General features: G+C 39.5%; 1 protein-coding gene across 1 annotated transcript in view; it reads left to right on the top strand.

The window, feature by feature from the left end:
- The window catches only part of RETNLB (resistin like beta), a 51,030-nt gene extending 29,570 nt beyond the window's left edge, over positions 1-21,460 (top strand). The window contains exons 3-9 of the mRNA XM_045037318.1: positions 522-686; positions 5,248-5,302; positions 8,041-8,454; positions 10,767-10,905; positions 18,006-19,088; positions 19,831-19,886; positions 20,475-21,460. Of these exons, the coding sequence (XP_044893253.1) occupies positions 18,957-19,088; positions 19,831-19,886; positions 20,475-20,613 (327 nt within the window). The 5' untranslated portion in view covers positions 522-686; positions 5,248-5,302; positions 8,041-8,454; positions 10,767-10,905; positions 18,006-18,956 and the 3' untranslated portion in view covers positions 20,614-21,460. The remainder of the gene's footprint in view (positions 1-521; positions 687-5,247; positions 5,303-8,040; positions 8,455-10,766; positions 10,906-18,005; positions 19,089-19,830; positions 19,887-20,474) is intronic.
- Positions 21,461-22,592: the final 1,132 nt, after the last annotated feature.

Genomic DNA, 22,592 nt, shown 5'->3' with positions numbered 1-22,592 from the left:
TTAAGTGAGAGATGCAGAAATGGTGATGTCCCAGTTATGGAAAGAGATTCCAAAATATTTTGGCGGGGGGGGGGGGTGGTGGGGAAGAGACAGACACTGAACTTTATATTCAAATGTTGTGCTAATGGTAATTCCTTTGAAGCAGTCAGAAAAGGCTTTCACACAGATGAAAGCATATGAGATCACTTGAAACTAATCTGGAATCTCTTGTAGTTTCTGAGGCTATTGCTTCCAGAGTAGGTTCTCTAACCCCCATCTCTTTTTCAGTACCTATATCTCAACACAAGACCTGCCCTGGTTGAAATTTGGAAGACAATAGTTATTTAGCATAAATAGTTCATTATTTTATTTTCTAAGACTTGAAATAGCAAAGAAAGAATGTGTATATCAGCAAATAAAACATTCTTCTAATTAGTTCCCACCTCAAGCAATGTTGTTCCCCTTTTGATATGCAGTTTGTCTGCTATTTTCACTGTTCTACTTCTGCATTCAAAATAAACTTTTATATAATTTTATTAAAGGAGGGAACCAGAAACATGGTGGAGTAGGAGGATCCTGAGCTCACCTCATCCCATGCACACACCAAGGCAACAGCTACACCTGTACAACTGATCTGAAAATGACCTGAAGACTGGCAGAAAACCTCTTCTACAGCTAGTCATAGAGAGAATGCCACATCGAAAAGGGTAGGAGGTGTGGAGATGTTGTTGGGAACCAAACCCTGGGTGTCACTAATCACAAACAGAAGGGACATTGAAAGCATAGAGGAGTGAGGGGATCATACCCCACACTGGATACCACCCAACCTAGGGACCTGCACTGGGAAGACAAGTCCCCATAAACCTGGCTCTGAAAACCAGTAGAGCTTAACTCCAGGAGCTTTCAGGAGGACTTAACTCTGGGAGAGCAGGAGGATGATAAGAAAACCGAGTTCCTGCCCTTTAAAGAGCTGGCATACCAAATAGCTAAGCCCACGACACAGCACATAAGTAGCAGTTTGAAAAGCACCTGGCATATATGTATATAGTGAGCTATTGACTAATCTTAGAATGTGTGCTGGAGGGGCAGGGATCTGCAGGAGATTTCTCCAGGAGCAAAAGTGCTGGCAGGTGCCATTTCCCCCTCCCCCAGCCCAGATAGCCAAACACTAGCAGGAGCCAGCACTAACAATCTCCACCTATCTTGCTAGCATCATGTGCCCTGCCCCCACATGATGTACCCACACCACCCAACCCACCCACCTCTTCAAGCATCCCACCAAAGCAGCTCCTGTTCCACCACACCTGGCAGACATTCCTGACTGGGACCAGCACCACTCCAAAGTAACTCCTGCCCGGAGTGAAAGGGAGATAACACACACACCAATGCATCTATAGTTCCCACAGCTGGGCCTCTTAACTGGCTGTGCAGGGAGCAAGCCCTGCCCTTCAATGCACATAAAACTGTAGCACACAGGCTAATTCAGACAGCAAAGCTGACTGCTATCCCTGCCCACCAACCTGCAACCAGCTGCAACCACTCTTCTCAACAATGCAGAGAGAAAACCCTGCCCAGTGTGCCCACAGCAGGCAAAGCAGTCACAGCTCAGCCACAACAGGAAGACACACACAGTTCACAGAGGGAACACCCTGTAGTACCTGGTCCTGGTGACCAGGGGGATTGCACTATAGGGTACCACATGACTTCTTCTACATAAGACCGTTATTTATTTTCAAGATCAGGAGACATAGCTGACTTGCCTAATACATAGAAACAAACACAGAGAGTTAGAAAAAATGAGGAGACAGAGGAATATGTTCCAAATGAAAGAACAAAACAAAATCACAGTAAAAAAGCTAAATGAAACAGAGATAAGCAATATTCCTGATAAAGGGTTCAAAGTAATGGTCATAAAAATACTCACTAAACTTGAGGAAAGAATAGATAGACTCAATGAGTACCTCAGCAAAGACATAGAAAATATAAAAAAGAGCAGCCAGAGCTGAAGAATTCAATAGCTGAAATGAAAAAAAACTATACTGAGAGCAAATCAACAGATTAGAAAATGTGAAAGAATGGATCAGCAATTGGAAGACAGGGTAATCGAAAGCAACCAAGTTGAACAGCAAAAAAGAAAAAAAAAGAATAATAAAAAATGAGAATAGGGTAAGGGAACTCTGTAACATCATCAAGCACAAAACATTCACATTATAGGGATTCCAGAAGGAGAAAAGAGAGAAGGGGGAAGAAACTTACTTGAAGAAATAATACTGAAAATTTCCCTAATGTGAAGAAGGAAACAGACACACAGATCCCAGGAATCACAGAGAGCTCCTAACAAGATTAACCCAAGGAGGTCAGTACCAACACACATAATAATCAAAATGGCAAAAAATAATAATAGAGTTTTAAAATCATCAAAAGGAAACAGTTAAATGCAAGGGGAATCCCATAAGGTTGTCAGCTAATTTTTCAGGAAAAACTTCGCAGGCCAGAAGAGAGTGGCAGGTTATATTCAAAGTACTGAAAAGAAAAAAAACAAAAACAAAAAAAAAACCCTACAATCCAGTATATTCTATCCAGCAAGGTTGTCATTCAAAACTGAAGGAGAGATAAAGAGTTTTCCAAACAAACAGAAGTTAAAGGATTTTATTACCATGAAACGAGCCTATAAAAAAAAAAAAAGTTAAAGTGAATTATTTAAGTGCAAAGAAAGGGCCAAACTAAAAGTAAGAAAATTATGAAAGGAAAAAATTCACAAATCGAATCAAACATGTAGTAAAGGTAGTAGATTAATCACTGATAAAGCCAGTGTATTTAGAATGTAAAAGTAATAAAATCAATTATATCTACAAAATTGGTCAAGAGATACACAAAATTAAAATATGTAAAATATTACATCATATACATAAAACATGGAGAAGGGAGTAAAAATTTAGTGCTTTTAGTATGTATTCAAATTTAAGTGACCATCAGCTTAATATAGACTGCTATACACATAGGATATTATGTATGAAACCAGTGGTGAGCACAAATCAAAACCTGTAATAGATACACAAAAATAGAGAAAGAAATTCAAGTGTAACACTAAAGAAAGCCATCAAACCACAAGTGAAGAGAGCAAGTGAAGAAGAAAGGAAGAGAGAAGCCCTAGAAAAAACAACCAGAAAACAATAAATAAAATGGCAATAAGTATATACCTATCAATGATGATTTTAAATGTAAATGGACTAAATGTTCTAGTCAAAAGAAATAGGATGACTGAATGGTTAAAAAAAGAAGAGTTATCTGTACACTGCCTACAAGAAACTTGCTTCAGACCTAAATACACATACAGACAAAAAGTAAAATAATGGAAAAAGATATTCCATGCAAATGGAAGCAAAAAAAAAAAAAAAGCCACAGTAGCAATAATTATATCAGACAAAATAGATTTTAAAACAAAGACTATAACAAGAGACAAAGGGCACTATATAATGATAAAGAGATCAATCCAAAAAGAGGATATAACAATTGTAAATACCTATGCAACATAACAGCACCTAAATATATGCAGCAAATATTAACAGACATAAAGATAGAAATAGATCAAATATATATCAATATATTGATATTGGAATTCTTATCCAAAATAAAGAACTTATACAACTCAATACCAAAAGAAACAGTCATATAAGAACCTAAACAGACATTTTTCCAAAGAAGACATACAAGTGGCCAAAAGACACAAGCAAAGATGTTTAACATCACTCATCATCAAGGAAATACAAATCAAAACCACAATGACATACTTCCTCACACTGGTGAGAATGGATAGTATCAAAAAGATAAGAAAGAGGGGTGCCTGAGTGGCTCAATCAAGCGTCCAGCTCTTGACTTCAGCTCAGGTCATGATCTCACTGTCGTGAGTTCAAGCCCCACATTGGACTCTGCACTGACAGTGTGGAGCCTGCTTGGGATTCTCTCTCCTCGTCTCTCTCTGTCCATCCCCACTTACTCACTCTCTCTTTCTCTCTCAAAATAAATAAACTTTAAAAAATCATAAGAAATGACAGGTATTGGCAAAGATATATAGAAAAAGCAAACTGCGTACTGTTGGTGGGAATGTAAAATGGTGCGGCCACTGTGAAAAGCAGTATGTAGTTTGTTTAAAAATCGAATTCTGGGTATTTACCCAAGAAAACAAAAACGCTAATTTGAAAAGATATATGTACCCCTATGTTTATTGCAGTATCATGTATAATAGCTAAGATACTGGAGTCCATGGTTAGAAGAATGGATAAAGAAGACACAGCTATATGCGCGCGTGTGTGTGTGTGTGTGTGTGTGTGTGTGTGTGTGTGTAATGGAATATTAGTCATAAAAAGGATGAGATATTACCACTTGTCAGAATGCAGATGGGCCTGGAGGGTATTATGCTAAGTGAAATAAGAGAAAGACAAATACCATAGAATTTCACTTATATATGGAATCTAAGAAACAAAACAAATGAATAAGCCAAAAAAGCAGAATCAGACCCATAGATACAGAGAACAAACTGGTCGTTGTTATAGGGGAGGGGGTTGGGGATGGGCATATGGGTTAAGGAGTGTGGAAGGTACAGACTTCCAGTGATGACATGAATAAGTCACAGGATGAAAGGTACAGCACAGGGAATATAGTCAATGATATAGTAATAGTGTTATATGGTGACAGGTTGTAACTACACTTGTGGTGAACATAACATATAGAGCTGTTGAATCACTATGTTATACACTTGAAACTAATGTAACATTGTGTGTCAATTCTACTTCGGTAAAAAAAGGACCCCTTTTTAAAAAAAAATTATGTTTATCTTTGAGAGAGAGACAGAGAGAGAGCTGGGAAGGGGCAGAGAGAAAGGGAGACACAGAATCCAAAGCAGGCCCCAGGCTCTGAGCTGTCAGCACAGAGCCGGACCCGGGGCTTAAACTCAGACTATGAGATCATGACCTGAGCCAAAGTTGGATGTTTAACTGAGCCACCCAGGTGCCCCAAAAAGGGCCCCTTTTAAACATCCTTTACACTTCCAAGATAGTTGTCATATTTTCCAGTACCCATTAAGAAACATTTTTCATATTTATTTATCAAAATAAATATTTATTGAATGAATATTATTAAGGGGCCAGGATCTGGGCCACCAATAAAATAAACATATTCTCTGCCCTCATGAGGATTATAGTCTAGTTGGGGAGGAAAACATTAAACAACGATTCATAGAAATAACTGTATGTTTACCATTTGTTGAAGGTTAAGATGAAAACAAAAATCTCCCCTGTGGAAGTGACATTTATGTGACTTGAAGGTGAGTAGAATGGAATCTGACTGGGAAGGTAAGTGCAAAGGTCCCTCCCACAGGGAGGCTTCCAAACTTATGTGGGCCTAGTTGGGGGGCAGGGTTGGGAAATAATTTGATGGAACTAGATTTTACCTGCAAAAGCAAAAGGCCTATTTGGTTATTCCTAGAGTACTCAAAAGAGCTGCAGAATCTGCCCAAGATTTCATCCAGGAATGGAGAACAAGTAGGTGCAGAAATGCAGGTTTGAAGGTTCAGGGGAAAAAGAACAGAAATTCATAATAATTTTATCCTACCAAGGCCTGCTCATTCACTAAAATAATTAGGAAAGGATTTGTTGGTTACAGATTTGCATTTAGGAAGCATTCCCTGGGTACCATCTGGGGAATGAAGTAGAGGGAGCAAGGACACTTTCAGGGAGACCCTTGGGGGATCAAGGACCCTGGAGAAAGATGACAGAAGTCTGAAGGAGGGTTGACAGCAGGAGGGTTGAAAAGAAGTGCAAACATGTGAGATGTAAATATAAATACATAAAAGCCAAAAACTGCTTATTAATTCAGTAACACTCTCAAGGGTTTGTGTTTATTATGCCAGCATCCTTCCACATTGGAAAAATAATAAAGCATTTTGTGCTATTTTGAGTCCTCTGAGCTGCAGCTGCCAAGGTGGGATTCAAAACCCTGGGATTTTTATTAGGGGGAAGGCTCAAGGAAAGGAAATAGGGAGGGCCAGGCACCTGGGGGAGTTGTGACTTGCAATGCAAGTCCCACCCTGGCGGTGAGGGGAGAGTTCCAGCGGCTCCCCCACCATTTAGCAGGACTCTAGTGCTGGTTACTTTATATAGTAGTTGCTCTTTTAAACTGCAGCTTTTATTCTGTGCCTCTGGGCAGACAAATTTGCTCATGTTCTCTCTGTTCATTGCAGCTGGCAACATTGAGTATGGGGGTTCCCTTCATTACCTTGTCTTCATCTCTCTTGCTCTTCTCTATGTGGTCTCTCTATCTTTTGTTGTGCAGAAGATGTTCAATCAGCCCTCAGTTCTTTAGGAGGAATTTCTCTATAAATAGGTGTAGATTTTGCATGTCTGTGGAGAAGGTGAGTTTAGGGACTTCCTATACCTCTATCTTGGACCAGAACACAAAAGGAGTCCTTAGGAAGGAAGGAAGGAAGGAAGGAAGGAAGGAAGGAAGGAAGGAAGGAAGGAAGGAAGGAAAAGAAAAAGAAAGAAAAAGAAAAACAAAAAGAAAAACAAAAAAAAAGAAAAAAGAAAAAAAAAGAAAAAAATTTCTTGGAAAACCTGTGTTAGCTCCTTAAAATGATGACACCAAGACCAAGCATGGGCTTTTATATATTATTTCTCCCCCCAAAACAGGCTCGAGTGTAGGATTCATGTGAAAGATTTTGGCAACTAGAAAATCATAATATGAAATAGAAAGAGACAGCATCAGGAATGTTGGATAGAATTCTGTTTTCTCAAGTAGCGTCCTTGATTTAAACAATAACCATTCCTCAAGAAGAAAACTCAGAGAAAAGAATAGTGTGTCTTTTGTACTCTAGCAAATGCTTTGTGAAGAAAATGGAAATTGAGGACCAAGAAATGCAAACCTGAAACGAGCATTTTCCTCTGGGGTAAATTAAGTGGTCGGAGGGAAAACTCTAGATGGGATAGCCTTATTTAACCTGAGCTTACGTGGTGCTTCAAGAGGAGATGGAAATCTGGATGTGAATGTGAAATATCCTACAGTTAAATGTGGACGACTAACTTCATTTTTACAAAGTATCAGGCAGACAGAGCTCTTTAGCCAATATTTGCATCCTTTGCATTATTAGACCTTCTTCCTTTGCTCCCAATTATGCTTCTACCCCTCACTTTGTCTCAGGGTCTACTCAACTCCTGACTTCCTGGGTTCTGACTCCTGCTCTAAATGCCATGCATGCCTTTGACCTTAATGAAAATTTTCTCCAAAAACAAAGGTTGCATTCACTTATCAGGTTTTCCAGCTCTTGATCCACATATTGCCCAGACCTCTAATCCTAGCACCAGACCTCCAGGCCAGACCCCACAAAGAGCAAGTAGACAGGGCTCCACACCAACAAAAAATAACAGCCCCCAAATACGCTGGGCCCCTGCCAGATTTGTGTAAGCATAACTTATCATCTTACTGGCGGAAGAGTGAGATAAATGAGAACTCAGAGGACCAAAAACACTAAAGCCTGTCAGGATTGAAGCAAGCTCAGACATCATGGAGCCTTGGCCCAAACTTGATGCCAAAAGAGAGTGCTGGGGTTACACCCCAGATGCCTCGGTTGGCATCAGAAAACTCCAGAAAGATCCAGTGGTTTAAATTCTTCCCTTAATTCTGAGCCAGAAATTCTTAATTCTAAGGTGGAAGTATAGCAGAAAGAAGGAGGAGACCTCAGAGCAGAACTAACTCCTGGACTCTGATTTATGGGCATAACTGCCAGGTTTGGGCATGTGACAATAGATCATCATTCTTGTATTTGCTGATGCAGCTTTGAAGCCGCATTCCCAGTTCAGGGCTCTTGGCCAGAGCTCAGTATGGAAGACACAAAATAATACTGGGGACTGATTGTAGAGGAATATGTCAGTGAGTATGACATTCATGAGGGTTATGCTTGGGGGAGACAAACTGCAAAATATCGAATATTGAAATTAGATGTCAGGTTTCTTTTCACCAATCCCCACATGCTCCTGCTTAGTATTATAATAAATATCCATTACCCAGGAGGAAGAGGAGAGAGTCAGCAGCCATCACCAGACATCTGGCTTTGGAAGCAGTTTTGCTGAAGAGAACACAACCTGTGCCACTGAATCCAAACAGCATTCATTCTTGGTGGTCGCGAGCATCCTTGCATCCAGAGAAAGGAATCACTTTGCTATTTTTTATGGTTTAATTATATTATTGCATAAAACATTTTGGCTGTATAACTTTCTGGACTTCCCTGTTTTACAACCAATAATCCCGCTGAAATGTGAAATGTACCTAAAATTAACAAAGACAGGGTCTCATCCCACATCTCTGATTTCATTTAGGCTTGAAGAAGTAGTCCAACATCACACAGAGTACAAAGCACAGGAACAGTGAGACCTAGGTTTGCTCCCAGCTCTGTGCCGCAAAGTCACTCACTGGTGACCTGAAGTAAGCCACAATAGTTGTCTCAGTCTTAGACTGTGTTGTTCTTTGAATGATGCCATAGAATTAGATCATCTCCAAGGGCCCTGGTATCTCTAACACTCTACTGCTGAACTCACGCTGACATCTGAGACAGACTCATGAGACTTATCTTTAAGTTTTCATTCCTATAATGATATGTGGATGACTAGGGGCTGAAATATTGGGAAGATATCATGGAAACTTTCTCATATAGACATCAGAAAAAATAGTCAACAGATTTTTATACCATTTCTGTTTAATATTCCTTATTTCTCTGGATAAGAAATAAAGGTTTTGAGAATATCTTCAAAAATATTATGGCACTCTCCTTCTCCTCTACCCCTGGAGGTTCCACTGGGTAAGAAAGTTCTGAAAGACACGTGGGAATTTGGCCAAGCACTCCCTTCTGCAGCACTCACAGGAAGGAGGATCCAAGGATTTGCTGACATCCAGCTAGGGGTCCATTTGGAGCCATCTACAGATACTCTAGAGACATTGTGCTCTTTCAATGAGGAGAAGCCACACATATAAAAAGCCATACTCGCTACCTATTCCTGACCCACTGCAAACCACCACAGTCTCTTCTCATCAGTCTTTCTTCCAAAACATAAACTATACTGTGACAGCCATAATGCTTCTATTTACATTTCTGAGGCAATATTTTTAAGATCCTTGAAAGCTAGATTGACAACCATAGCCAGCCTATGACTTCATTTTTTAAAATTAAAGGTTATATTGCTGTTTCACATCTATTTCTGAGTAGCAATTCACCCCAAAACTCAGTGCTTGAAGCAACAATTTATTATTTCTCATGCTTCTGTGGGCTGAGGTTTTTCTGCTAGACTTACCTGGGCCCACCTATTTTGCTGCATTCAGCTGGAGAGAGTCTCTGACTTCTTCGCTGATGTCTGGCAGTTGGCCCTGGCTATTGACTGGGGGACCTTGGTTCTCCTCGGTGAGGTTTCTTATCTTCTAGTAGGCTAGACTGGTTTCCTTACATGGTGGTTTGGGGGCAGCACTTCAAGGGAACAAAGTGGAAGCCACAGGCTTCTTATGGCCTAACCTCAGAAATTGTACATTATTTCTGGTGCATCCATTGGTCAAAGCAAGTCACAAGTCCAGATCAGAGTTAGGAGGTGGGGAAATAGACCATCTCTTGCTAGGAGGCACAGCGAAGTCAAAGAGACATGTATGTAGGAATTGCTGCTTTTTTTCACCTCCATCTGCCACAGACAACTTTTAAAATGAGGCAAACCATAAGAGACTTAAATACAGAGAACTGAGGGTTGATGGAGGTGGGGAAAATGGGTGATGGGAATTGAGGAGGGCACTTGTTGGGATGAGCACTGGCTGTTTTATGTAAGTTGTGAATCACTGGATTCTACTCCTGAAATCAGGACTACACTGTATGTTATCTAATGTGAGAATAAAACATTAAAAGAATAATAATAAAATCATAAAAAATAAAATGATTTTAAATAGTAAAACAGTACAATCATGGAAAAAGCAGAATGTATCAATAATTACAAGTAAAGAAATAAAATCACTCTTAATCCCTCCATCCCAGGAGAATGGCTATTAATATAAGTGCATGTATGCCTAACATTTTTGTATACATCTTTACATCAGGTCAAAAAATACATACTGTTTTGTTCCCTGATTTTTATAACCCAATAGTATGTCCTAAGCATTTCCTCATAATGTGCCTAATATATCATATTTAATGGGCCATAATTTATTTATGTATTGTATATATTTTTACTACTATAAATAATCATGTAGTGAACTTTTTCATATAAATCTTTGTGCACATCTCTGATTATTTCTTTTTTTTTTTAACATTTATTTATTTTTGAGACAGAGACAGAGCATGAGCAGGGAAGGGGCAGAGAGAGAGGGAGACACAGAATCCAAAGCAGATTCCAGGCCCTGAGCTGTCAGCACAGAGCCTGATGTGGGGCTCAAACTCACAAACTGTGAGTTCATGACCTGAGCCGAAGTCAGACCCTTAACCGACTGAGCCACCCAGGTGCCCCTGTTTATTTCTTTAAGGTTAAGTCCATAAAGTAGAATTGCTAGGTCAAAAGAGATATATATTTTAAAATTTTGAGATATTTTGCTAAATGACCTCCCATAAAAAAGTTAATATTCTGTTCTCAGCAGAGAAATATAAGAAATCCCTGTTTCTCCCTTTTCCTTAACCCTTTTGAGTCTGAGAGGTAAATGCTGACATTCATAATTATATCAATTTGTATATCATTGTCAGTAATGTTAAACATTTTTCCCATTTTTACCAGCCATCTGTATTCTCTCACCAACCCAGTTTATTGCTTGTCTCTCTCTGGGAATATCAAGGGAAAAAAAATGGAGAAGAAGGAGTCTTAATGGAACGTGTTCCCCTTAATTATCATTATATCAGTCCTCTTTTCCCTATAGGTAAGTAGTTTACTACAAATGTGAGCACTTAAAAGTGATAAAATAATTATGTCTCATGAGTCAAGAGACCAGGTCTGGTGGGGAAGGGAAGGGAAGGGAAGGGGGGGAGAGGGGAGGGGAGAAAAGGGGAGGGGAGGGGAGGAAAGGAAGGTAAAGGGGAGAGGCAGAGAGAGAAAGAGAAGAAAGGGAAAAAAAGATGTGCTCAAGAGAAGGTACACAGAGGTGAAGAAAAAAAGAATTAATTTAATGAGCAGAGATGGATCAGAGAGGTTTAGAAAATCAATATTGGCTGGATGTCAGTGTAGAACTAAATGAGGAGAACATGGGGTATAAGAACCAGGGAGATTGGGCAACCCATTACTGCATTTGGGATATGCCAGGGTTGACCCTTTTCCACCAAAACTCAGTGGTTATCCTTAAAAAATTAACAAAAGATCCTGAACCCTCATGACATATTTCAACAGCATGTTATATTTCAATAGCCCAAGAGACTCTAGTTTGGTCCTCAACTTGAAGTGAAATAGAACCACATAAAAAGGTAGAATAAATTTGTAGGCCAACATTCATCCATTCATTTATTCAACCAGCCAACCAACAACCATTGACATCTGCCATATGCCAGATACTGTTTGGGTACCGAAGATATAGAGAAGCATTAAGTAATGATTCTTGCTCCCAAGCAACTTAAAATCTAGTAAGTCATCAAATGTTAGGGATGAGAAACAACTTGGAAGGGAAGAGACACCTAATGATATCTAATTATTTAGACTATGAACTTATGATGTATCCACAGTGAGAGCCTTACAGTTTAACATTTGTGTCATTAAGCTTGTCTCACCACTAAGAATAAGCCAGAAAACATGGCTTTTTTCTCAAAGCTAAAGGATTATTTAAGTCCTGAAATCTCATTCTAAACACAAGACTCTAAGGAGTTTGAACTTCAAAGTCAGTGTGTTGGAGTCTCAATCCTTTACTTTCAGGAGCCTCTTTGTCCCCTTTATAAATTTGCTTTCCTTCTTCCAGTGATGAGTTCAAATTCCAGAAATCTCAAAAGTAGAGTGGATCAGTAAATAACCAGATGTTTCCCAATCCCATGTTCAATTCCTGGGTACATGAAGATGATTTACCAGTTAGACTTAATTTAGAGATTATGATAGGAACTAGACAGAGCCTGGTATCAGGAAATGCTCTCAATATAGACATTTATTATAGGTGGTCAAACGAATAGAATGCAAAAACCAGAAACCTGGTAAGGCTCTGGAAAGCCATATTTATTGTGTATGTCATGTCTGTCAGCTGCTTACCATATATCACCAATTACCATGCAGCACAACCATAATCATGTCGTTAAAATATATGTAAATCTATTTTTAATAAGATTTTATCTGTCTATCTACATACACATGTATAGAGAGAGAGACATGCTCAGTCTTCTCAGTTTGTCCCGGATCAGCTCAGCGACCCTCTTACAACTTTAAAAAATTAAAGGGTACATGATTCCTAAACTTCAGGATTTATGGTGGATCTTGCCTCACCCTACACGCCATTTCACCGACAGACAATCTGAGGTTCTTTCACAAAAGCATTGATTGGAGAGTCAAATGGCTGAGCATGTACTCTTAGAATTATAGCAGGAGTGATACTACCAAGAGATCTTTCTTTTTTAAAAAAATTTTTTAATTTTATTTATTTATTTATTTTGAGAGAGAGAGAGAGAGAGAGAGAGAGAGAGAGAGAGAGAGAGAGCAGGGAAGAGACAGAGAGAGAATCCCAAGCAGGCTCCACACTGTCAGCACAGAGTCGCTGATGCAAGGCTTGAACTCACCAACTAGGAGATCATGACCTGAACAGAAACCAAGAGTCAGATACTTAACCAACTGAGCCACCCAGGCACCCCACCAAAAGACTTTTCAATAGCCCTCTACCTTTTACTGCCTCCTCTTGGGTGGTTGCCAGTTTCCACAGGTCTCTTTTCTTTTACAGGGGTTCCTGTCAGTCTCCCCCTGGACCCACCCCCTTCCTGAATCAAAACGCTGGAATCTTCTATTGCTTCTCTTTAGCTAGCATGCAGAGACAGAGAAATAAAATAACAAGTGGAGAAGAGAGCAAACTAGGATAGCCTCCATGACAGGTGATCCCAGGGTGAATCTAATAATGCAGACTTGACCTTGACCTATGTCACCTTTAAACCACTTCACCAAAACTCTGTCTACTTCCAGGTCTGTGCCTCTTCTAATTTCCACCATGCTTACCTTCTTTCTTTTCATTACCTCTTCTCTATTCTCTCCTTAAGATCCTCTTCTTTTATTATCTCCTCCCCAGTGTCCCTTTCTGCAATCATCTCCACCTCATATTTCTCACCTCTGCTTTTGTCCATACCCAACAGTTAAGTCTGCTAGCCTAGCATTACTGCAAGTAACTTAACAACAAATGCCAACAACATGCTATTGTCTATCAGACATTTCCAGCATCCAAAGGACCTGGATGGCCCAATTATTCGTCCTTTGGACAAATAAATTCAGTAAGCCACTCTGGGATACTCTTTTTGGACACTGGAATGCAAATTTTTTTCTTATAACTGACTTGAACCTAATTAGAACCTTGATTAGTGAAGAGACTTTATGCTTTCACAGCTAATTGAAAGAATCAAATCATCAAGTTTTATAGAACCAGTTTTTTTCTCTGCTTGATGGTGCAGAACTCTACAGTCTTAATCAGGTACCTATGTAACACGTGAGCAGATTCCAAAGATAATTTTTGAGGGATGTATTGCCCTATCTCCAAACAAACCCATCACTAATCTCTATTCAGGGTGGGTCAGCCTCTCAATTTTTTAAAGTTTTTATTTAAACTCCAGTTACTTAACATACAGTCAAATATTAGTTTCAAGTGTACAATTTAGTGATTCAACACATACAATATCCGGTGCTCATCACAACCAATGCACTCTTTAATCTCTATCACCTATTTAACCCATCCCCCCACCCACCTCGCCTCTGGTGACCATCAGTTTGTTCTCTATAGTTAAGAGTCTGTTTCTTGTTTTGCCTCTCATTTTTCCCTATGCTCATTTGTTTCTTAAATTCCATATAAGTGAAATCATATGGTATTTGTCTTTCTCTGATTGATTTATTTCACTTAGTATTATGCTCTCCAGCTCCATCCATGTTGTTGCAAATGGCAAGATTTCATTTTTTTTTTTATGGCTGGATAATATATATTCTTTTTCTATTCATCTGTATAGGGATGCTTGGATGGCCTCTGTAATTTGGCTATTGTGGATAACGCTGCTATAAATATTGGGGTGCATATATCCCTCTGAATTAGTGTATTTGTATTCTTGGGGTAAATATCTAGTAATGCAATTGCTGGATCATAGGGTAGTTCTATTTCTAACTTTTTGAGGAACCTCCATACTGTTTTCCAGAGTAAGCCTCTCAATTTTTATCCACATTTCAGTTTTTACATCTAAAATCAACCTGAATGGTTTTTCATGTACTGTCTAAAGTATATGAATCCATAAGATGAAATAGCAACACTTCCATGCCTCATCAGAGAACCAACTCTAGCCAAAAATAGAGCTAGAAACTTGTGTTTGAGAGACCTGCAGACTTCCTGTGGTTATTGGTTTTTCTGGTCTCCTACTATTTTATTCAGATGCACCATGAGTTTTTAAAAGTTAAACATACATTCAAATGCAATTTATAAACTGTAAACATGTCCAAGTAAGTTTATTATAAATCACTAAAAACAGAAAATGTTAAAGAATGAGACAAACTTAATAAAAAGAGAAGCTCTATTATTTACTTCTTATTAATTTATTCTCCTCTTTCATTTCTAATTATATTTATTTAGGTCTTCTCTCTCTCTCTCTCTCTCTCTCTCTCTGATGTGTCAAGCTTATCAATATTGTTTATTTTTTCAAAAAACCAGCTCTTAATTTCATCAATCATTTTTTTAAATTTTTTTGTCTCTATTTCATTTATTTCTATTCTTATCTTTGTTCTTCTAACCTAGGGGTTTGTTATATGTCTTCATTTCAATTTTTAAAATAAGTTCATAACACTTCAGAAACATTCAGAAACATTTGCCTTTGTATTTAAAATTCCTATCTTGCTCTGTATTCCTGCAGTTAAACAGTATAATCTAAGTAAGCAATGATAGCCCAGTGATTGTAAAGAAAAATTAGCATATTTAAATTACATCTATTTGGTCACTCTATATGATTATATGGGGTTTAATTGCATTTAAAATTTTAAATTCAGGGCACCTGGGTGGCTTAGTCAGCTGAGTGTCCAAAAGGTCCTGATCTCATGATTTGTGAGTTTGAGGGCATGCATTAAGGCTCTTTCTGCCCCTTCCCTGCTCATTCCCTTTCCCTCTCTCTCTTTCTCTCAAAAATAATAAACATTAAAATTTTTTTTAATTTAAAAAGTGAATACAAACTGAGTGGTATAATATTTTTTGTCTGATAGTGCACAGAAATACTATGCTGAATATAAACAGTAGCTTTAAGATTGACATTTGGTCTTTTTCATAGTTTTTGTTGGTTTTAAAACCAAAGAATGAATCAAGAAATAATGATTATTACTGATCATTACATAGTTGTTACTAGAAATAATTTTGTTATGTAGAGAAGAGGAATGTTAGAGTGATCCCCTCCAGGTGTCAAATATGCTAGGCATGCCACTAACTACAAGTGTTGCCCAAAGGGCACGGTCACTGTCTCTGTTGCCCAGGCTCACTGTAAACCAATCACATTCTCTTGTGATCCTGTTCTCGTTTCTTTCCTTGCCATTCTTAACAAACCCAGTAGTCAATGCAGTTCAACTCATCTTTAATCCATGTTCTTCTGGTCATCTACTTCCCAGTCTATCACTTTCTTTACCTGGCTCCTTTAAAGAAGTTTTCACTTCTCTTCTTAAATTGTCTATGCTATTATTTTCATCTGTGGATTGATAAGTCTCAAATTTATATCTTCAACTCTCACCTTTCCCCCAGACCCCAGAAGTATATACCCAACTCCCATGCCACCACTCCACCTGGATGTCTAATAGGCATATTAAATTGACCATGATCAAATATGATTTAATGTTCTTGCCATTATCCATGCTTTCCCCAGGGGTCCCCAATTTAGTAAATGGCATCACTCTTCAACAAGTCATTCAGAATATAACCTTGACCTTTCACTACTCTATTCCTCCTTTGCCCCACACCCAGTGCATCAGTAAACCCTAAGAGGCTCAACCTGCTATATATAACCAAAGTCTACCCAGCTCTCACTCCTTCCTTTACTGCCATCTGAGATCTGGAACTCTACAAGAGCTTGCTATTTGGTTTCCTTGCTTACCTATTTTCTTCCACAGCAGTGGCCTTAGTAAGATTTATAAAATATAAGTGATCTTATATAAATAAGTCATATCATCCCTAAGCAAAATGCTCCAGTAATTTCTCATCAAATTTGCAATAAACCCAGAGCCCTTATGTTGGTTGATAAGTGCTCTATAACCAGCCTGGCCCCAGTTGTGTTTTTGACCACTTTTCTCACTTCTCTTGCCTTTACTCACTTTGCTCTCTTCAGACACACTGCTTTTGTTGTATTCCTTCAACACACCAACCACCCACCCCCCCTGCCTTAGGCTCTTTATACTTGCTGGCCCTTAGCCCAAAACATTTGTCCCAGCTTTTTCTATGGCTTACCCCACACGTCTGCAGCTCATTGCTTATAAGTCATCTTTTCTGAGGTGTCTTCCCTGAACACATTGCCTTATATACAACACAGAAGCACATCCAATTGCCTTGCCTTCATTTCTTTCCTTCAGGGAATTTTTCAATATCTGACATATTGTATAGTTATCTTACACCTTAGAGTATAGTCTCAAGAGGGCAAAAACCTTGCCTGCATTGCCCACTAATGAGTCACCAGAACTAGAATTAGTATAGAGAAGCCCTATAGTTGTTGAATTAACAAATGAACTAATCTACCCAACTTTTATACCAAATCCAAACCTGTGCTCTTTTGTGTTCTGTATTATTCCTTTATTTCCTGAGAGAGATATGTAGAAGTAGCTGTTCCTCAGGGGGCATCTTTAGGGAAAGGGACAGTGAGGCTGGTCACAGCAGAAGTAGATCCAGGCTTTCCCACCTGAAAGCCTCCAATAGTGGTCATCCAACAGCCATTCTCTGCTACTTCATCTAGCTTTTGAATCATGGGATTCAATCCTGGTGACCATGTGCTCCAGTGTGGAGACTGTATCATATATAGGTCCAATGGTCTAAAATAAGGGATTGTAGAGATCTACTTAATTTCTCAGCCACTAATGATGTAAAAGGAGGTCATATGGCCCAGAACTGAACAATGAAATACAAGGGGAAATCTGCTTGAGTTTCTAGGGGAAAATTTGCTTCCAAAACAGAAAGGCAAAGCCTCCAAAAGAGAATGGTTTTACCCCGACCTCCCTTCCTGTGGGGAATAAGCTTAGGAATTCCCTGAGCTTGCACCAATGGGTTAACAAGGCATAAAGAAATAGAAAGCCACAGGATGAATGCGTCCAAGATTAGGTAAACAAGATTAGGTAAACAGGGCAAAGGCCCTCAGTATAGGACAAAGGTATAGGAATAGGAAATCTCAGGATGAAAACAACCAAGATTAGGTAAACAAGATTAGGTTTTCAGGGCAGAAGTGCCACCCAATTTAGTACAATAGCAGAAAGTTGCTTTCACAGGAAGGAAGGAAGGAAGGAAGGAAGGAAGGAAGGAAGGAAGGACAAAAACAGGTAAACAGGGCTATAGACCCAGTTGCCCAGAGCTGAGCTAATTAGCAAAAGAAAGGTGCCTTATTGATCCTGAGGTAGCTTGCTCTTCTTTCTGGTCCCCTAGGCAAGTTTAGGTAAACAGAGGTGGCGCCTCATGTCTACTGTGTTTTGTATCCACCCAAACCCCTAACACCGCTTATCTTCAAAACCCCCTTTCCCTCATGCCCATGAGTTAATGTTCACAATTTCATTGCCTTTTTGTGCAAGTCCATCACGCTTGTAAGCCTTCTGATCCTAAGAAAAATGGAGCAAGGACCCTTACTCGCAGTTCTTGTCTCCTCCCAGACATTAGCCTCTCTTGCATTTCAATCCTGCATCTGCTCTTTTGCTGGACAAGAGAGAACTCCAGACCCAGAGTCTACAACACCTTCCTGCTCAGGATCTTGGCTGAGGATGTGATACCTGCTACCTTGGGCCTATGAAAAGAGAAGATCAAGGAAGAAAATCCAATGAATTGAGGATGGTAGAAAAAAAGGGAAAGCATCAGGCTTGATCTCCAACAAGAACCTTCAATCAAACACTATGCTTCTGGTTAAGTAAATAGTACGCTTCCTTGTTTGCAAACCAGTGCTAATCGTGTTTTCTGTTACTTGTCTACAAATGGGATTAGCCAGGGCAATAAAATGATGTCTAAACAGGTGATATATAGGGCTGTCACTCAGAAGACCATAAAATCACCTCTTGCTGATGAAAGATAAAACAAGAGACCTATAACATGGGGCAGTTAACAGAAGGCTCAGGTGCTGGCCTTATCAGGTTGCCAAGAAGAAAGGAAAGGGAAGAATAGAAAGGCAGAAGGACTCCCCTTGGCAGAGAACCAGAACAAAAGCAGCTGTTGCTTATCATGGATGCACTGAAGTTTATTACAGTTGTGTGTCACACTCAAGCAAGCAGTTCTTTGAAAGTTTACTGGGGAGTGTGTTTGTTTGTCTGTGCTTTCTTATGTGTTGAGGGGTGCCTAAGTCAGTTACCATAACATATAAAACATCCTTTCCTGGCCACTCTTTGTAAACCTCTTCTGAACTCATCTGTGAGTTAATTTGTTCTGCAGCCATCCTCCCTGGTTCTTCAAACAGCTTGGAGAGATCCAGAGTCTTCCATACTGGCACTGATTTTCTCCTATCTGTTCTCTCTTGAGACTGTTCACATGTTCCCTTCCTTCTCGACCGTACTGGAGCTCAGAGATCTCAGCTTTCTATCTTTCCTCCCAGCCCCAGGACATTGCTGTTCTACAGGATGAAGCTTACATCTTACTTCCTTCTCATTCTCATCCTCCTTCTCCAGCTGATGATCCCAAGGTATGCTCAGTGTTCCTTGGACTCCATCATGGACACAAAGATAAAGGAAGCTCTCAATGGCTTAGGTAACTGACTGAGGGCAGAGAGTGGGAGAGAACCCCTGATCATGCCACCTATTCCTAAACCTAACTTCTTCTTGGTCCCATCCCTAGATCCCAGCTTCTATTAAGTCCACTCAAGCTTAATCTTCCTGCCCAGGGCTTTTTCTGCGCCCATATCATTTTTGGACCGCTGGCTAAAATTTGAGGTTTCTCTGATGATAATGAGCTTGATGGTGATGGTAATGAGAAGGAATATAATTATAATTTATGGACACTCATTACAAACGAGGTATAGTGCAAAAATTTACACAGATAACCTCAATTTTCACTTTATGAAATAAATACAACTATTACTTTCATTCTATAAATGAGAAAACTGAACTTTAAAACCTAGTGAGTAGCATAATTATGGACACAGTGACATTTCTGAGGTAAAAGGAGATTTGGAAGGGGACTATCAGAGACAGCTATCATGGGCAATACCCCTTCTTCTCTCCTGTTCAGAATTAAATCCTGCCCCAGTAGGGGCGCCTGGGTGGCTCAGTCGGTTAAGCATCCGACTTAGGCTCAGGTCATGATCTTGGGGTCCATGAGTTCGAGCCCCGCATCGGGCTGTGTGCTGACCTCTCAGAGCCTGGAGCCTGTTTCAGATTCTGTGTCTCCCTCTCTCTCTGACCTTCTCCCGTTCATGCTCTGTCTCTCTCTGTCTCAAAAATAAATAAACATTAAAAAAAATTAAAAAAAAAAATAAATCCTGCCCCAGCAAAGTAGATTTCATGTACCAGTATCTTTAGCTCAGGCAAACTGTCTTCCTGCCCTGCAGCTAAGTAACTTCATGAGGAGGAATGGTGAGTAAGATGCCCTGTGCCCACCCCTTCTATCCCCCAGCACCTATACCTTTCCTTGCCTCATGATTGTATTAGCCTGGAGGTGAGTTGTAACCTCTGGTTCCCAGTGATCTCTTACCCATTCTTATTTCCCTTAATGATGCTACTGAGGGCCCTTGGGTTTATGTCTCTCCCCTTCCCACCTCCCTTTCATGAGCTCACATATCAGCGCTCCCTCCCCTCCTTGTCCTGTTACGATCTGTTACCTACCATTCCCCCTGTTCTTCATCTCCTTTTCCCAATCTATTCCCTTGTCTGGTAAGTAGGGTCAGCATACAGGTAAATATATCATGAATCTAAGGAAAGAAATGCCCAGGCCCCTCATTTTCACAGACCTCTTCCATGGCCATATACCTAAGTTTGTTTTAGTGATTTTTAAATTTTTTTCCTTAAAGAGGGCTCTCAAAATCAAGTTAGTTTGCAGTCCCACAAAACTTAGATCTACCCCTGGGCTGCACAGATATGAAAAATGGTAAGTGTACACCTCCCTCCTCTCAAAATCCAAGGGTTCTGACATCTGTGTCTCAGTGTCCATATAGGAATGGTTGTCACCAGCTGTGCTTGTGGCTATGGCTGTGGTTCCTGGGATATCCAGGGAGAAACCACATGCCACTGCCAGTGCAGCACTATAGACTGGACCACTTCCCACTGCTGCCACCTGACCTGAGGGGGAGGAGGATGAGAACCCAACTGTGTGACCATCACAGTAATGAAACTACACATCAAACAGGAAACCTGACTCAAACTGTCCCTTTCATTTGTTACAGCCTGCTTCTTGGGTAGTAAAGACAACTCTTTGCATCTCTCTGTGTTTGTATTTTTGATATCACTGCCCTGGGCTTAGAATTCCTCTAGCCAGAAAATTTCTCCAGGGTCCCAATTACTCCATCTCAGCAAGGATTAGTAAAAATATGGGGAGACTGGGAAATTTGAGATTAATATTCCAGCCTCCTAGTTCCCTCATTGTTTAACAAAAGGACAATGATTATGCCAGACATTTTGCTTGGCACAGAGAAAATAAATAACATGCATGCTCCTATGAGGCTCACTGAATAGAAGAGTGGGTTCCAAACTAAGTGCAGGCAGATTTTCCAAGGTAGAGGCAGGTAAGGATGGTTTTAAAAGAATAAATTTCTAGATTTCTGGCTTGTGTATATACTGTTTCCTAAACTTATGTGTCAGAGATCTATTTTGATCAAAGTGATGAATTTGCCATTGTCTTTCTCTCCCATAACAAAACAAAAATACAGCATTTATCTGCCATTGAACCTTACCATAATTCATCATCCTGGGATATAAATATCTACAGAATGGAATGGTCCAAAATACTGGCACCAATGTCGAGTGATCCAGTGACTGGGTAACAAGTCCTTTCACAAGTTGCAGGACTTTCAGTGTTTGACACAATATTGAAAGAGGGTATCATCCAGTTATCGATTGGTAGACCACCAAAAATAATTTTAATAATAAGCTTCAGTATGACTTTTAACAAGTAACTCAAAAGGAATTCAAACAAATTGAATATTACTACAATAAAAATTTTCCCTTCCTACATACTTAATTATGAAGAAATTATCTCAAAGCTTATAAATATGAAAAGAAAAAGAAATATATTGGCTCTAAATTTCATCTCTCTAGGATTATTTATTCATGGATAAATAAATTACTGAAAGAAAAAACAGCTCCATTTCTCTCATTTAAGAAATACATTTCTAAAATATACCATTGGTGTTTATTACTTTTCAAAATTTGTTATAAATGTTTGTTCAATTGTGTGCTATTAATCAGTGTAATAATAACTTAACACCCCTACTTATGGCAAGTAGAATGAGTCTTTTAAAATATAAATGAAAATTATGTCAAATTTTTGCCCAAATTACACATTCTAGTGACTTCTCATTACACAGAAAATAAAATCCCAAATGTTTATCATGGCCAACATTATCTGCATCTAGCCATTGGCTATATTTCCAACTTCATTTTGGATCCTTCACCCTGGCCACAGCTGAGTTCTTGGTGTTCCTATAAGCAATGGTCACCCTCCCTCCTTAGGCCTTTCCACTTCATGTCCCTCCTTTGCCATAGTTACATGGTTCTTCACACACAAGGTCAATCTATTTCAGAGAAGCTTTCCAGAATGCTCTATATCTTGTCCTTTATTTTTTTGTTGTTTTTTAAATATTTTTTAATGTTTATTTATTTTTGAGACAGAGAGAGACCGAGCATGAATGGGGGAGGGTCAGAGAGAGAGGGAGATACAGAATCCGAAGCAGGCTCCAGGCTCTGAGCTGTCAGCACAGAGCCTGACATGGGGCTTGAACTCACAGCCTGTGAGAAATGACCTGAGCCGAAGTCAGAAGCTCAACCAACTGAGCCACCCAGGCACCCCTGTCCTTTATATTTTTTTAATGCTTTCTAGTCCTGGCTTCAAAATATATATTCATCTGTTAGTATATTATCTTCCCCCTTGAAACATGTAATCCATGAAAGATGACATTTTGTCTAACTTGGATATCATTGAATCCACATTGCTTAGAACAGAACCTGGCCCATGGAGGAGTTGCAATGGACAAACAAATTAGCCTACTATCAAGTTTGAGTCAGCTCCCTTTCTTGCTTTCTATCCAGCTTCCTGTACCTCAGCAT

This window comes from Felis catus, chromosome C2 (assembly GCF_018350175.1).
Source record: "Felis catus isolate Fca126 chromosome C2, F.catus_Fca126_mat1.0, whole genome shotgun sequence".
NCBI lineage: Eukaryota > Metazoa > Chordata > Mammalia > Carnivora > Felidae > Felis > Felis catus.
Note: the sequence above shows the minus strand (reverse complement) of the source record. Positions and strands in the feature narration are given on the sequence as shown.